At 38.4% G+C, this 16,858-nt stretch overlaps 1 protein-coding gene across 1 annotated transcript; it reads right to left on the reverse strand.

The window, feature by feature from the left end:
* Positions 1-693: 693 nt before the first annotated feature.
* Positions 694-15,408, reverse strand: LOC132170957 (nucleoporin protein Ndc1-Nup protein). Its single transcript, XM_059582119.2, has 4 exons — positions 14,719-15,408; positions 13,552-13,776; positions 5,078-5,458; positions 694-1,387 (listed from the first exon to the last, which is right to left on the reverse strand). Exons 1-4 carry the CDS (start codon positions 15,283-15,285, stop codon positions 920-922), a joined length of 1,641 nt encoding a protein of 546 aa, XP_059438102.2. The 5' UTR covers positions 15,286-15,408; the 3' UTR covers positions 694-919.
* Positions 15,409-16,858: the final 1,450 nt, after the last annotated feature.

Genomic DNA, 16,858 nt, shown 5'->3' on the forward strand with positions numbered 1-16,858 from the left:
AGTCTTGTTGAAACTTTAACTTCTGTGTTAGTTGTGTTTTTTTTTTTTTCACTTTTATTTATTTATTCTACTTTCAAGTTTATTTTCGCTATATTTTACTTTCAATTGATTTGTACTTCTAGGGGGTACTGCTTGAGCCTATAAGATTGTGTACTAGATATGGTGCTGCATAATTAGTGCCTTTTGTGGTGTTAATTGTAATTCCTTAGACTATAATGCTTTCAAAAATCATCAAATTCTCCCTTAGCCTTCTTTTTATTCATTAACGGATTGTTTTTCTTTGCTCTCTGACCACCATCTTCTTCATTAAAAAAATTCCAAACTTCCTATTTCTTTTCATTTTTAACTTCCTCTGTTGTCAACTGCCACAAGTCCTCCCTTATTTCGTGAGAAGTTGACTTCATTACTAACAAAACTATTGACCAATTGAAACCCTAACCGATTTGGCTAAGTGCTGTAAAAAAAGCTGTAATTTTTTACGGTCTAAATTTAACTCCACTCTTTTTCTCATGAAAAACTTGATATTAAATATGGACTGTTAAAAAAACTACAACGTATATTTTGTAGTTTTTTTTTACAGTTCCTACGCCAAATCGACCGAGTAAATGGTCAGATTGTCAAAACCAATATAGATATAATGGAGCCTGAACATGTAAATTTCAATTAGTACAAGATCATTTGGAAACTCAATAATACACACAAGCCAAGTGTGCTCTACTAATCACATAACTTAAATTATAGAATTTTCCTTTGATATTTCTTTCAAGCAAAACCAACATGATCTCTCTATATTTCCACCTTTCACTTGGATTAACATACAAAACTGCCTCTTCATTTGAGCTGTTCTTACAGGACAGATCAAAAAAAAAAAAAAAGAAAAAAGCAAAGGCAGGCGGTTTAAACCCAGAAAAACTAGCAGTTAACTGGCTCGAAAATCCAGGAAAAGATGCAACTTCTGCAGTAGGAGCTCACGGGTGCCGAAAAGAGGCTTGCCGCTGATGATCCAATCCTTCTCTAGAAGACCTGCTTTAGCACTACTCAGCATCTCATCGTGGAAAGCAGATACAATGCTGTAGATTGAGGTCCTCAAAACATCAGCAACAGCATATGCTTTTGAATGTAGAGGCCCACCTCTCTTTTTACCCACTGCACCTTCTATTCTTCTTGTGCTTGATGTTGCCCATTTAATTCCAGCCGGCCCCATCAAATGTGAGGGGGATTGAAGGTGGGTCTTCTTCCCCATGAATGTCTCAACAGCAAGGAGGCAGGACAACAGTGTTGAGATGACGTCAGCATTACTACCAGAGAGCTGAGCAACCCCACACCTGTCCTCCGTATGCGAGCCTGCAGTTAGCGAGGCAACCGTCCTGGCACACCACGCACATAGCTGCATAAAGAAGGCTCCATCATTTGGTTTGTATCTCTATGCTAATAGGTGCATGAAGTAATGTTCATATAAAGTTGTATAATTGAAGAAACAAATTTATAGTCGTTGGAAACTAATCTATGATCTGATCACATGTCACATGCAACATAAAAGAAACATGGAAAGTTCAAGCGAAACTATGAGAGATATTAGCCGACATATTTATGCTTTTTTTTTAAACCAAATATATTATAAATAAAAAGTATATACAAGAAGTTCCTGATGAGTAGACTGTTAAAACCTAGCGCACAGTAAAAATATTAATTATACAAGGAGATATTCATAACTAAGAACTAGTGTGCTCATGTCTGTGTGTGAAGAGGGAATATGTTGTTCACACCCTTTCTTTGTCCCACATGCATAGCAATAACTTGCTGTCAGCAGGCATCTAACACAAGGACCGACTGCTGCAAGAAATAAATTCTCCGGAAAAATGAGCAGAGAAAAAAGGTGCTTATGTTGAGATATGAGATAAATAATTTGATCATCATGCTATAGAAGTCTAAAAGAAAACCCTTTTGTTGCATTAAATAATCTCAACACTTGAATCAATCCCCACAACTCCCCAATCTCTAAGTGACAGAACAGCTGGTTACGTAGTATTATGATGCACAGAAGATTCCTAACTGCGGACCATTCAAGAATCCATTGAATGTGATCTTATCTGTGCAGGTCAGCCTATAATGTAAGAGCAAGCCCAAGTGATGCAGGATTTTGAAAAATAAAATAAAATAAATGTTACTGTTTGCAGTACCAGCACCAAATTGGTGGCATTGCTCAAAGTCCACAATTTTCTCCAATACCTAAAATGACATTGTAGTTTATATTATCAGATCTACTGTTTAAAAGATTTTAAGTACGACCCTTTTGAAGGATTAATAGAATGAGACCTTGTGGGCAGACGGTTCAGCCAAAAGGTAAGAGCAACCCCATATCCAGTAACTCTTTTGTGTTCTGCCAATGGCATGGTATAGCAACTTCCAAAAGACGGGCTAGGTGGCCAAAGGCTCACAGAAAACCGCTACTTTTGTTATAAGTAATATACCAGTTTCATTGAAAGCGTCAGGCTCCCTTAAATACACAGAAAATATACAAAATAAACCACCTAACTAGAAAGAGCAGAACAAACAAAGAAGTTACTATAACTAATCAACATAGGAGACACAAATGCCACCGTCCATAGATACAATGTTTCATAGAACAAAGATAAATTTCCCCCAACGTCCTCTCCCTATCCTCAGAAGTTTCTATCATTCATTTTACTCCCTGAGCATCAAAAGAGGCATGTAGGCACCATTTTCCACACAGCAGCACTTCTTAGCCGTTCAGAGGACCACCAGCAGCCATACAGATCAACAACATGTTTAGGCATAACCCAGGACATCTCAAACGACAGAAAAAAGCGCTCCAAATGGCGGAAGCCACATCGCAATGAAGAAGAAGATAACCTTAAACTTCTTTTACAGAACAACATCAACAGACATCTTTTTCCCTTTCAGCCACCAAACTCAATGACATTCTAACTAAAAATCTTTATCAGGTAAATCTTCAGCTCAAGAATTGCTCACTAGAGCTAGAAAATAGAAACACAGCATTTAATTAAGAATACATGTTTCACACTGTGTTCATTTTAAAAGTATCGTTAATCTGCTAATTTAACATCAGTCCCCTCCTCTTCAGAGAACATTCCTAATTCCCATCAATTTCAAACAGTTTCAATACCTCTAGACACAAGAGCTAATCCCACCCCCTAAACATTTCACTCAAAAAGATGGATGATACAAGAGGGCCTAAACTCAGCTTTTAAAACCAAAACCTTAAACTAGTGTGCACAATCGTGCAGGAAAATGAGCATATACATATATCTAGGAAAAAAACTAATGGTTGAGTGGCCCGCAGAAAATGTTCTATTACACAAAGAGAAGTACCAACAGGCTTGCAAGAGAGACAGAAGATGGATGCGGCAAACAAGAACAGCATTTAAGGAGTTGGCCTCCCAAATTAATTCTGAAATGCATAAGAGACAATCTACTGAGTTTGAAACCCAAGATAAGATAAAATCGATTGATAGCATCCTTATCGTAAGAGGGACATGTCCCAAAATGGAAGTAACAACTCTGATCCTATACGCAAAAGGAACATGTACAGTCAGAATAGCATCCTTAACAGCAAAGATTAAAGGAGAAGAAAGATCTTTCAAACAGTATCCACTACAACTATTTCCTGATTGAAGATAGTGGCATGTATGCTCCGATCTTGAGGAGTTCAGAGCCACATGGAAGAATCTAAAAGAGGATTTGAGAAGGTTGTAGATGTGATGAACATCTTTTCCCTACATTCTAGACTGCCAAGAGCATGGAAGGCATGGAATATCTCCTGCTAAGTGCACAAACTCTTACTCAATCTTTGAAGGATCTCACATGTACCTTTTCCTTTGGATAATTTGACCTATATAAATTTGGAAAGGCTAGACCCTCAAAGCAAGCCATCCCTGGAGGGAGATGAAATCAAAATCATAACTGGACCTGTTTAAGATTAGGAAGTATAAATCACTTAAAGATGAAAATATTGTAGCATTATCACTTTGGTTGGCAAAGAGATATCCCCTGATAGCAGAAAGTGGTAGAATGACTCCTTGTTATGAGTATCAAACCTTTTTCCACAAGGTATCTTTATCCCATTATTACAAGCCTGAAAACCAAACCAATTTAATAGGTACTCTATTTCTATTAGCCAAATCAAATTAGCTAATGAAATCATCCTATTGATCCGTTTCGCCTGGTTCGGGTTAGTTTAGTCAGTTTTCGGTTTTTCACACACCCCTAACCTTCAGTTACTTAAAATGTGTAAAATTAAGACATGCCATGTTTGTCAGAAAGATGTTAAAAAGTTATTACTATTTTTGGTTAACTAAATGAACAGGTGACCTTGAACTAGATATATTAGCCCATTATATAGTCACCTTAACTCAACTTATGGCCTCAATCCATCTGACTAATATTTATAGCATGACTCCTTTATCAACTGTATATTAGTTCACCATATATTAGTATTCATTACATATTTTAATCACAAAACACATCTATTTATTCAAGTGCAGATATGAATTGCAAGTTGGAATTCATACCCATGTCTATGTCACAATGCAAGCACATAGATCAGAAAGAATTGAAATTCATGTTATATGGACCCTCAGCATTAGTAAATACTACTCATAAATCATTAAAAGGAAGTGTCCTACAAAAAAAAAAAAAAAAGCACAAAAATTCTTTCTTTTACAACTTGTTAGAAGATACGACAACTTGAATAGAAAAAGGCTGAGTAAGTAGCAGCACAGTCATGCAGGAGGTCCTGGGAAAGTCCTACGACACTTTGAGGGATTACGACGAACTAGCCTATGGGTAAACATAGGGTACAACTAGGAAAACAAAACAAGAAGAGTTAAAAATCTGCCCTTCATCATAAAATTACATAGATTCCTGAACACGCTTATAGCAATTTTATAAAGTCAAATAACAAAGAAAAGCCCACATAAAAGAAATCTGTTCATGACAAGATAACATAATGCAAGCTTCAAAAATAATACACAAACATACATAGATTTATGTATGCATACATTTATTCACATGCATAAGCAACAGTGGTCTGTACCTGGAAGTTGTTCAGTGGTTCCCAATGCTTAGATTCTAGACGTGAGTCAGCTGGTGAGAGCAACTGATTGGATAGTTGGGAGGTTTTGTCAACTTTACTTTCCAAACCTTCAGCCAACTTTAATGCAAGCTCTTCCAGAGGCCTCAAGCATACAGCGGTGACTCTTTTGTAAGTCTCACCAGTTTCTTCAAAAAAGGCAGCTCGTCGCCACGTATCAACATTATTCTCACAAACCATACACAGATCAAGATAAGCAAGATACTGTAGAAGAGAACTTCCATTCCTCTCCTCCAGAGCTGCAAGGAGATGCTCACTTGGATTTGTTTCTGCTGCTGCAGATCCTTTGGGTGGTGCAAATGTGAACCTCTTTGTATGTAGCACCTGTTTTGCCACATAGTTTCAGAAAATTAGGCAAATGTTATAATGACTTTTAAAGGGAAGAGGTGAGGATATGAACATGCGAATCACTAGAATAAAAATAATAAAAATGATTGGCTAACACGTGCTATTGAGACAGAAGTCTCCACCCATTAAAGGTCAGACAGAAGAGGAGATATCTTTGTTTGTGGTTATCAGTGAAAATGACATATTATTAGAAAAGTATATGCCAAGATGCAGGTTTTCCAGTGTTTTAATTGCAACTAAGTTCTCATTAACTCCCTATCGAAAGCAACACGCAAGAAATATTTGATTTAAGGTCTTGTGGTTAAAAGAAAAATCGATGCAGCCATGGAAGATTGATTTCCATTACTTCATAACTTTGTAGACTCCAAAATTTATTCTGTGGCTCATTTGCAACAACATCACATTAGGGTCCAAATCTTATACGGTTTTGAAGGTTGAATCATTAGGAGTCCAGGGTTAAAAATGTTTCTGATTTGGGTTATTATCTCATAAGTAATGGTTAGTTTTTTTATGAGGGACAGATCTATAATTTTTTCAAACTCCTGCAAATTGAGGGTCTTTTGATAATCGAGTCGATCTAGAACTTTATAGGTGTTACTAACTGTCCTTGAGTTCAAGTTAGGCTTTATTTGGGTTTTGTTAGATCTTTAGTTTAGTAGACTAATTAAAAGTCATAATGCTGCTAGTCCCTCTATATATGTGCCCAATGCACTCAGAGAATTCAGCACATTTGATAATGGAATACCTGATGCAAATGGCAAGACACAAATTTTATTTTATAGTTTATTTAGGTCTTCTTCCTCCTCTCTTTTTACTAATTTCTCCGTATATTTGTGTGATTATCGTTTGTCCTGCATCAATAATAGTTTTGAGTATTGAAATAAGATTGTCAAGCGCGTTCATATTTCTCTCCACTGTGCAAGATACTATTCGCCAAAGCCTTTTAGAGCCCCTGAACAACCAAAAACTTTTCTCTTTTCTTCCATCTTTTACAACCACAAATCAGATCCATTCTACTATACCCTTTGAAACCCTAAAACCCTAAAATACCTCTTAGACTGCAAATTGTCCTTTTAAACACCTCAACAAGCATAAACATTTACTACTGCCAGAAAATTCTAGCAAGTCGTTTCCATAGTTTCCAACTTCTTCCATCTATCAAAATCAAATCTTTTCAAGCCATTATTCACTCTACAAACCTCAACACGTTCTTCTAAAATACTAGACACTAGATCAATACATTCTCCTAACTCTAAACCTAGTACAAGCATATTTAGAGAGGTTCCCTAATATGTCGTAGGTCAGAAATGAATTTGCTTTACAGGTTATGGCAGTTTTACTGAGATATGGAGATTTTACACAAAACCATAAACAACATTTAGCACGAAAGTTAACATTAGAATAAAACTTAGAAGCAAACAATATGGAGTTGAAACAAGGTATGGGAAAAGTACAGAAACACGTTGGCACGAGGACAAGATAGTACATGAATAGATACTTTGACACATATAGTTACATTACATGTCCTATAGTTACATTACATGTCCTGGTGCTGTATTGTTTGCTACTAAGTGTTGTTACAATTTACAGTAAAAAGCATTCCTTTTTCATTCATTTTAATGCCACGTCCTAACGAAGTGGCTTATTCGTAAACGGGTGGTAGTTGGAGGGAGGGGAAGGGAGTCAGGTGTCACTTTTTAAAGTTTAGTGGCATAAGTGTAAATTGTAAAAACTTTTCTCTTTTCTTCCATCTTTTACAACCACAAATCAGATCCCTTCTGCTATACCCTTTGAAACCCTAAAACCCTAAAATACCTCTTAGACTGCAAATTGTCCTTTTAAACACCTCAACAAGCATAAACGTTTACTACTGCCAGAAAATTCTAGCAAGTCGTTTCCATAGTTTCCAACTTCTTCCATCTATCAAAACCAAATCTTTTCAAGCCATTATTCACTCTACAAACCTCAACACGTTCTTCTAAAATAATAGACACTAGATCAACACATTCTCCTAACTCTAAACCTAGTACAAGCATATCTAGAGAGGTTCCCTAATATGTCGTAGGTCAGAAATGAATTTGCTTTACAGGTTATGGCAGTTTTACTGGGATATGGAGATTTTACACAAAACCATAAACAACATTTAGCACGAAAGTTAACATTAGAATAAAACTTAGAAGCAAACAATATGGAGTTGAAACAAGGTATAGGAAAAGTACAGAAACACGTTGGCACGAGGACAAGATAGTACATGAATAGATATTTTGACACATACAGTTACATTACATGTCCTGGTGCTGTATTGTTTGCTACCAAGTGTTGTTACAATTTACAGTAAAAAGCATTCCTTTTTCATTCATTTTAACGCCACTTCCTAACGAAGTGGCTTATTCGTAAACGGGTGGTAGTTGGAGGGAGTTGAAGGGAGTCAGGTGTCACTTTTTAAAGTTTAGTGGCATAAGTGTAAAAGTGGTGGTAGTTCGGGAGGCTAAAGTGTATTTTTCCCTATATAATACATTAAACATGTATTTCACTATTGAACTGAGATGGTATGCCCATCCACTACATGTCAATGGAGCATCGAAGTGATTGAGAAGTACCCCTGCGGCATAGATATTGTTGAAGCACATTCCTATCCGATTACTAGTAGTTTAGGTTTACCTAAACTCTAGAGATAATTATCTAATGTGTTCTGGTTACTAGTAGTTTAGGTCTATCCAAACTCTATAGATAATTATCCAATGGATAAATATCATAGGAGTTAGGACTCTATCTAAACTCTTGAATAGTTATCCAATGTATTATAGGATAGGAATTAGGAGTTCTATGTAATCTCTTGCTCTTGTAAATCTGTATATATATATAGCATGCAAACCGTGAATTCAATTACGGTGATTTACAAATTCAATCACAAAATTGTGTGCTATTATATGGTATCAGAGCCCCTCATAGACTAACGTCTCTTGCTCTCATGTCTTCCGCTTCATCTTCATCTTCTTCTTCCGAATCACCACGCTCAACCAATCTCACCACAAATCAGTCAGCCAACAACCACCAAGCTGTGGCCTTCACAATTCCAAATATGAATCATTCACTTCATATTCGACTGGCCAAAGACAACTTCATGTCATGGCGTACTCAGATCTTGGCCTATCTTAAAGGGCAGGATGCCTATTGCTTTGTGGATGGATCCTCTCTTCCTCCACCAAAGATGATTTCCAATACGAGCAAAGAAGAAGGTGCTCCAGACACCGTTCCCAATCCTGAGTTCCTCACATGGACTCAGAGGGATCAGATGATCCTTAGTATACTCATCTCCACCCTCTCGGACGCCTATGTAGTACATGCCGTGGGGTGTGCAACGGCCTATGATTTATGGACAACTTTAGTCTCCATGTTTGCTTCCCAATCACGTGCTAGGGTGATGCAAATCCACTTTCAATTAGCTACTGCCAAGAAAGGTAACTCCACCATCACAGAATATTTTCAGAAAATCAAGTACATGAGTGACACATTGGCTGCTGCTGGACAGCCACTCAACGATTTTGAAAGCCTCTCCTTCCTACTTGCTGGCTTGGGCCCCGATTATCATACCTTTGTGACCTCAGTCACCACACGGGTTGATCCCATATCTCTTGAAGAAGTCTATGGCCATCTATTGGCACATGAAGCTCGGCTGGAACAAGAACTCTCATTCATTGATGCCTCACAACCAGCAGCTCACTTTACTACTCGTGGCTATTTCAATCGTGGCCGTGGGTTCCGTGGGCGTGGATCCTACTCTAGAGGTCGTGGTGGCTCTCGAGGTCGTGGAACCTTCTCTCCAAACCATGCTCGGGGATCTTTCTACTCCAACAACAGCAATGCTGCCCCACGCCACATCTGTCAGATATGTGGAAAACATGGGCACACAGCTCCTAGGTGTTATTCCAGGTTTGATCAGAATTTCCAGCAAGCTTCTTCATCATCTCCTCAAGCTTATTACTCCTCTCCATCACTGTTCTCGGATGAGGAATGGTACCCAGACACCGGTGCAACCCATCACCTCACCAATGATATGGGAAATCTGAATATTGCATCCGAGGAATACTCTGGATCTGATCAAATCCGTATCGGCAATGGATCAGGTTTGTCTATAACTCATATAGGGTCTGCTACTTTTTCTGTACCAAGTCGTCAATTCCTTCTCAAACAACTTTTGTTAGTTCCCGATATATGCAAAAATTTACTCTCTGTTAGCCAATTTGCTAAAGACAATTGTGTTTTCTTTGAATTCCATTCTGACCACTTTGTTATAAAGGACTCCCGCACAAGGATTCCTCTACATCACGGCCCACTTAACAATGGCCTCTACCAGCTCCACACGTCTCCTGCATCTCCTCCAATAAAACGCGTCATGGTTGGTGAGAAGACCTCGGTTGATCACTGGCATAAGCGCCTAGGACATCCAGCTTTTCGTGTCGTCCGGAGCATTCTATCCAAATTTAGTCTTCCAATTCAATCCAATAAAGCTCGAGTTTTCTGCTCAGCATGCCCGGTTGCCAAGGGCCATCAATTACCTTTTAGTTCCTCTAGTTTGGATGTTTGTAATCCTCTAGATTTAATTTACTCAGATGTTTGGGGACCATCCCCAGTTGTTTCACTTTCTGGCAATAAATATTATGTTTCTTTTATTGATTCTTTCTCTCGTTATACTTGGCTCTTTCCCATTCAAAATAAATCTGATGTCAAAACCGTATTTATCCAATTTCAAAAAATGGTTGAACGTTTACTTAACACTAAAATTAAGCATGTTCAAACCGACTGGGGAGGTGAATATCGTTCACTCACCACCTATTTTCAATCTCTTGGAATCAATCATCGTCTCTCATGTCCCCATACCCACCAACAACAAGGATGCGTTGAGAGAAAACATCGTCATCTCATTGACACCACTCTCGCACTCCTTGCTACTAGTGGAGTACCCAAGTCCTTTTGGGACGAAGCATGTCAAACCTCTTGTTACCTCATAAATAGATTACCTACCCCGGTTCTTAATCATGCTTCTCCTTTTGAAAAACTCTTTTCCAAACAGCCAGATTATACCTTCTTAAAAGTGTTTGGATGTGCATGTTTTCCCCACCTCCGACCCTACAACTCCAATAAATTTGACTTTCGTTCCAAACCTTGTGTGTTCTTAGGCTATAGCACTCACCACAAGGGTTACCGCTGCTATCACCGTGAATCTGGCCGCATATATATTTCCAGGGATGTTATCTTTCATGAGTCTACATTCCCTTTCTTGGAACAACCTTCAGATCCCTCTCAAGTCTCCACTTCGTCTATCGGATCTGCTCAAATTCCGGTTGTTGTCTCTTCCAGCCCAATCCCATTATGTCAGCCTCCACCTCCTCCTGTGTCACCTATAACACCTTCCCTGGTACAGCCTTCTTCACCTTGTAGCACATCTACTTTTCCAGCAGATTCTATTGAAGTTGTGGACTCTCCTCCTCCACTTGCTGTTCCACGGACACATCACATGGTTACACGTGCTCAAAACAACATCACACAGCCACGACAATTCACGGATGGTCGCATTCGGTACCCCATACCTCATGCTTTACATTCCCAGCTGGACTCTAATCTAGATGAGCCCACATGCTACACCAAGGCTGTTCTAGTTCCAGAATGGAGAAAGGCAATGCAAGAGGAGTTCAATGCGCTTCTACGCAACCAGACATGGACTCTTGTTCCACCTCACAAGGCCAAAAACGTTGTAGGCTGCAAATGGGTATTCAAACTTAAAAGAAAGGCTGATGGCACGGTTGAGAGACATAAAGCTCGTCTTGTGGCAAAGGGCTTTCACCAACAAGCCGGGATTGATTTTGGAGAAACATATAGTCCGGTTGTGAAGCCAACTACTATCCGAACAGTCCTATCCATAGCACATTCAGCTGGCTGGCCTATGAAACAAATAGATATACAGAATGCATTCCTACATGGACACCTAGCCGAAGAGGTTTATATGTGCCAGCCACCAGGTTTCTCTCATTCCTCTTTTCCTAATCATATATGCCGGCTAGACAAAGCAATTTATGGGTTGAAGCAAGCTCCTAGGGCCTGGTTTTCACGGCTGAGCAACAAACTCCTTGACATCGGGTTCACGGCATCAAAGGCAGATTCCTCTCTCTTCACATTCAAGTCGGCTGCCACTACCATCTACATCCTCATTTACGTCGATGATATCATCATCACTGGTTCAAATCAGGTTGCTATTGACGAGTTATTGCAACTACTTCGTGTAGACTTTGCTGTAAAAGATCTTGGGGATCTAAGTTTCTTTCTTGGGATTGAAGTCTTGCATCTAGACAGTGGACTGCTCCTCTCACAACGCAGATATATACTTGACTTGCTGAAACGCACAAAAATGGATGAAGCCAAACCGGTGTCATCGCCGATGTCTTCTTCTAGCTCCCTCTCGGCGTTCAGTGGCGAAGCTATGGATGATCCTTCACTTTACCGAAGTACTGTAGGTTCTCTCCAATACCTATCATTAACACGACCAGATTTGGCTTTCGCAGTCAACAGGGTATGTCAGTTTATGCATCGTCCAACTACTGTACATTGGCAGGCAGTCAAACGAATACTACGGTACCTCAAGCACACAGTGTCCCATGGTCTCTTGCTCAAACACACCTCTTCCTCTCACCTAGAGGCATTCTCAGATGCTGACTGGGCAGGTTGCCCGGATGATCGCAAGTCTACAGGCGCCTATTGTGTTTTTCTTGGAGCTAATCTTATCTCATGGAGTTCACGGAAACAGCCAACCGTATCTCGTTCCAGCACTGAAGCCGAGTACAAAGCTGTAGCAAATGCCACTGCAGAGGTTCTATGGGTACAAGCCCTTATTCGAGACTTAGGAATCACTCTCTCTTCCCCACCAAAACTATGGTGTGACAATATTGGAGCCACATACTTATCGGTTAATCCGGTTTTCCATGCAAGAACCAAGCACGTGGAAATAGACTTCCACTTTGTTCGTGACCGAGTGGCAGATAAATCTATCCAGATTCTGTTTTTATCCAGCAAGGACCAAATTGCAGATGTGATGACTAAACCGATTGTAGCTAAGAGATTTCAAACCCTCAGTGCCAAGCTCAACGTGTGTTCTCCCCCGTTAAGCTTGCGGGGGGCTGTTGAAGCACATTCCTATCCGATTACTAGTAGTTTAGGTTTACCTAAACTCTAGAGATAATTATCTAATGTGTTCTGGTTACTAGTAGTTTAGGTCTATCCAAACTCTATAGATAATTATCCAATGGATAAATATCATAGGAGTTAGGACTCTATCTAAACTCTTGAATAGTTATCCAATGTATTATAGGATAGGAATTAGGAGTTCTATGTAATCTCTTGCTCTTGTAAATCTGTATATATATATAGCATGCAAACCGTGAATTCAATTACGGTGATTTACAAATTCAATCACAAAATTGTGTGCTATTATAGATATAGATGCAGGATAAGGTACAAGAAGGTGTGCAGCATTGGAGAGAATAAATAAATAAGCATGATTGGGGGGGGGGGGGGAAGCTATGATGACTTAGATAATGATGAAAGTTTATAAATCCTATAATGCATCACTTTTCACGTGCTTATATTATTTGTTCTCTATTCGTAAGTACATATATTTTTCCTGTTAGTTCAAAGATTTTGTACTGGCAATCTGTTTAATAGAATTTTTTCACATAAAAGCCTGAATCTTTTCTGCCATGAAATCAGTTTCTTCCCCTCCCTTCACGTTTTGTACATTCTTTTTGTCCCAAATTGAAAATGGAATGAAAGTGAGGACATCAATTTGGGATAATACAACATGCAAGATATAATGTACCCTACTTTTTTAATTTGAAGAATCATATCCCTGAGATGATATGCAATGAGAATTACAATGAAAATTAGCAACCATAGGATACGAACATCAATCAATATTGACATGATATCAAATGCTTCAGTAGACCACCTGCGAAAGGTAAATGATACTGAAAAGAAAGAAAAAAAATCCAACTAAAGAAAATGTCGGAAGAGCTAACCCGATGTAAATGATGACTTAATTCCCAGCAGAGAAACATCGCAAAACTTCCAATCCAAAAGATGATCTGCTCAGCAATGTACTTTCTCACTGTAACCTGCCTCTTAAAGGGATCTGGGAGAATTGCTCCTAGAACAGCTGAGAAAAGGTAAGCCACACCTGAAAGCGCAAAAGCGCATGTAGTAGCTGAAGGGAGCCCCATCTTGAAGCTGAAGAAGGGTGGACGCTGTTGCAACAAGCAGATTAAAATTAGTGGCCAAGAGTCTCATGAATAGAAAGAAAACAACTGTGAGAATACAGCAGCAATCTAAATGGCAACCCCAGTGAAAACATGCAAACAATGACTTCTTAACTAGTAAAAATGAACTTGATTTTGCCATGTTGCGGGCCGCAGGCTCATCAAAACAGAGCAAGACCTGAAGTTTTGAATTTCACAATCATATATTTTGAGCAATAAAATGGACACTATATTATTAAAAGAATGAGAAAAAATAATTAAAAAAGCACCCAAATTTCTTTTAAACACCTACAAAAGAAAAGCATAGAGCAAATTTAGTAGGAGCAATTGCTGATCAGAACATAACCTACCCTGAAATTTTACCCATATCACTACAAGAAGATATTCAAAGATGATGTGCAAATACAGTCTTAGCAGCACCAAAATTTAAACTTTGTATTAAAAATCGGAAAAGTCTAGTGCAGCAGGACGCAAAACTAGATAGGCAGTCATAAGTTCTTGGCATTCCCAAGAAGAGTATTTGGCAATTTGAAGAATGCATCATCAGTTTCTCCGATAAATTTCTAAGCTTAGAGAAATATGGCTTAAATCAAATAGTCTCCTTCATTTGAGCTCTTATGCCTTCCAACATCTAATTTATAATAACACTCATTTATTTTATAACTATAGTAACCAAAGTGACAGGGTAATTCAAACAGCATATTAAAAGTTAATGTGCCTAACACAAGTGTTTAAGTAGATCGAGATGTTTCGTTCTTCTATTTCTGAAACCAGCAGAACATGAAACGCCATCAAATAACAAAATCTGTAAAAAAGTGTAAACTTTCTCTTTTCCCAACTCCAGCTTTTCTCAGCAACCAACCAGAGCATAGACCCAAATTAAAAACTTCATAAAAAGCAAACAAAACCCCAACACACACAGACAGCAACCTGAATAATGGGAAACTCCAAAACCCATCTGCGCTTGTAAACATAAACCAACCCGTAAAGCAATCCAACCCCAAAACCTCGAATCACCCACTCAACATCAAAGCTGCTCGATTTCACCCAGCACATCGAAACCATTCCCAGCGATCCTGATACAGCACAAGCCGCCACAAACAACACAAAGCTCAAAGAAACCTTAGCCCGGAAGCGAAAATCGACGGGCACCGATGCCGATGATGAGTCCGAGACAAGAAGAAAGCGGACGAGACCGAGTATGAGCTCAAAAGGGTAGGCCGGACGGTGGGGGTGGGGGGAGGAGACGAGTGAGAGAGAGGCAGAGAAGAGGAGCTGTGAGAGGTGGAAAGTGAAGAAGGTGAGGAGGGTAATGAGCGACGGGGTATAAGAGAGTAATGGGTTTCTGCTACTACTACTAGAAGTAGAAGTACTGGTGGTGATGGTGGAGATGAATGTTTTGAAGAGGATGAAGATGGCAGTGGAGGGAATGGACTGCCATATGAGGAACCCTAGGAACCGGTTCTTGACAATCATTTCTGGTGATGTTGCTGACATTGTTTTTGGTTTTTTGATTCTGAATTTTGTTCCTCAGACAAGATTGTGTGTTTGATGCTCTTTTGATTTTGGAGAAAGTTCTGGGGAGGAACAATGGTGGGGTTTATTTTTTTGGCACAATGGTGGGGTTTTGATGGGTTTTATTTGTTTGCACAAAGTTACTACTTTTTAATTTATTATTGCAGGACCTTAGAAGTTGTGTGTTATTTCATTTATGATTTTGGTTTTTTCCGAACCGACCCCAAATTTTAATGGGTTTTTAGCATTGTACTCTTGTTAATTGTAGGTATATTGTCATATTGTACAGAGTGAGAGTGTAAGCTCCGTTTCGGTCAGTGATTATTGGTTAAAACTGGAATCGGGCCAATAAGCTAAGCTTTGTTGTGGTTGTTCCAAAAAGTTTAAAAAATATATATCAGTTATAATCGAGTGTATATAAATGCAAAAATGGATAATTGGACAGGTAGGGTTGGTCACTGGTTATTTCCAACCGCTTTTAAGAGCAATTGGCCGATTAGCCAGTTACCACAGGTTGGTGGCTGGTTATAACCTTCCGGATTTAAACCCTTAGTTTCTCTTTCATGTTATATCTTATCAGTACTTCTTCTTCTTTTTTACATTAAACATAGAGGTTTAAGTACCGAAAAAAAGTGTGTACAATATGACAATATACTTACAATTAACAATATTCATTTTAGTTACATCTTTTATCCGGTGTATCATTTAGAAGGAAAATTAATATATAAGATTAAAAAATTAGATAGCTTTCACTTTTTGTCTATTGATATTTGGAGAGTTTGTCTAACAAAAGTTAGATTTAAAATAAAGTAGAGAGCTCGTTAAATAATCATTTTTGTGAGTATTTTCAAGTTTTTAAAGAAAAGCTAAATTTGAAGAATTCACTAAAAAGATTCTTATTGACTGAATCCACCTCTGAGTTTAGGGTCTTTTGAACATGCTGCATAGAGATATCAATGATACTCAACTTATACTAACCTAAAATAAAGGAAAATTCATAGGTTTGATTATTTTATTAAAAAAGAGAAAAATACAAAATCAATCTATTATTATGCAAAAATAAAAAATAGGTCCTGCACCCAACTTGCATCTAATTTTTTTTTACGAAAACCATCAAATTTCATGTCAGCACTAATCAGATTAAGACATGTTACCCATAACAATAAAAAATTATGAATATATAAAAATTAAAAGAAGAATAGTGGGCGGCCAAACCACCTTGAGGGTGGTCCATTGTTTCCTTTGATTTTATTTTCTTTGTAGCTGATGATGCGTACTTATCGTCCGGTGATTTGTTAATATCTCTAGCCTTTTGGTGGTAGTTCGACCATCCTAAAATAATTTTACCCCACCTAAAATTCTAGATCTGCCACTGCAGAACAGATTTGAGTATTATTTTACTATGCAGCTGTGCTGAAAAGATATTAGAGCTGATAAATAAATAATCATTGATCTTACTTCTTTAGTATCTTCAGTGGCTCCAATACCCCCATCATGTTTCAAGCTCTAAGCATACAGCTGTGGCTTATTTAGGCAAATCAATGGAGGATCATCA

The sequence above is a fragment of the Corylus avellana genome, chromosome 1, assembly GCF_965113065.1.
Source record: "Corylus avellana chromosome 1, dhCorAvel1.hap1.2, whole genome shotgun sequence".
NCBI lineage: Eukaryota > Viridiplantae > Streptophyta > Magnoliopsida > Fagales > Betulaceae > Corylus > Corylus avellana.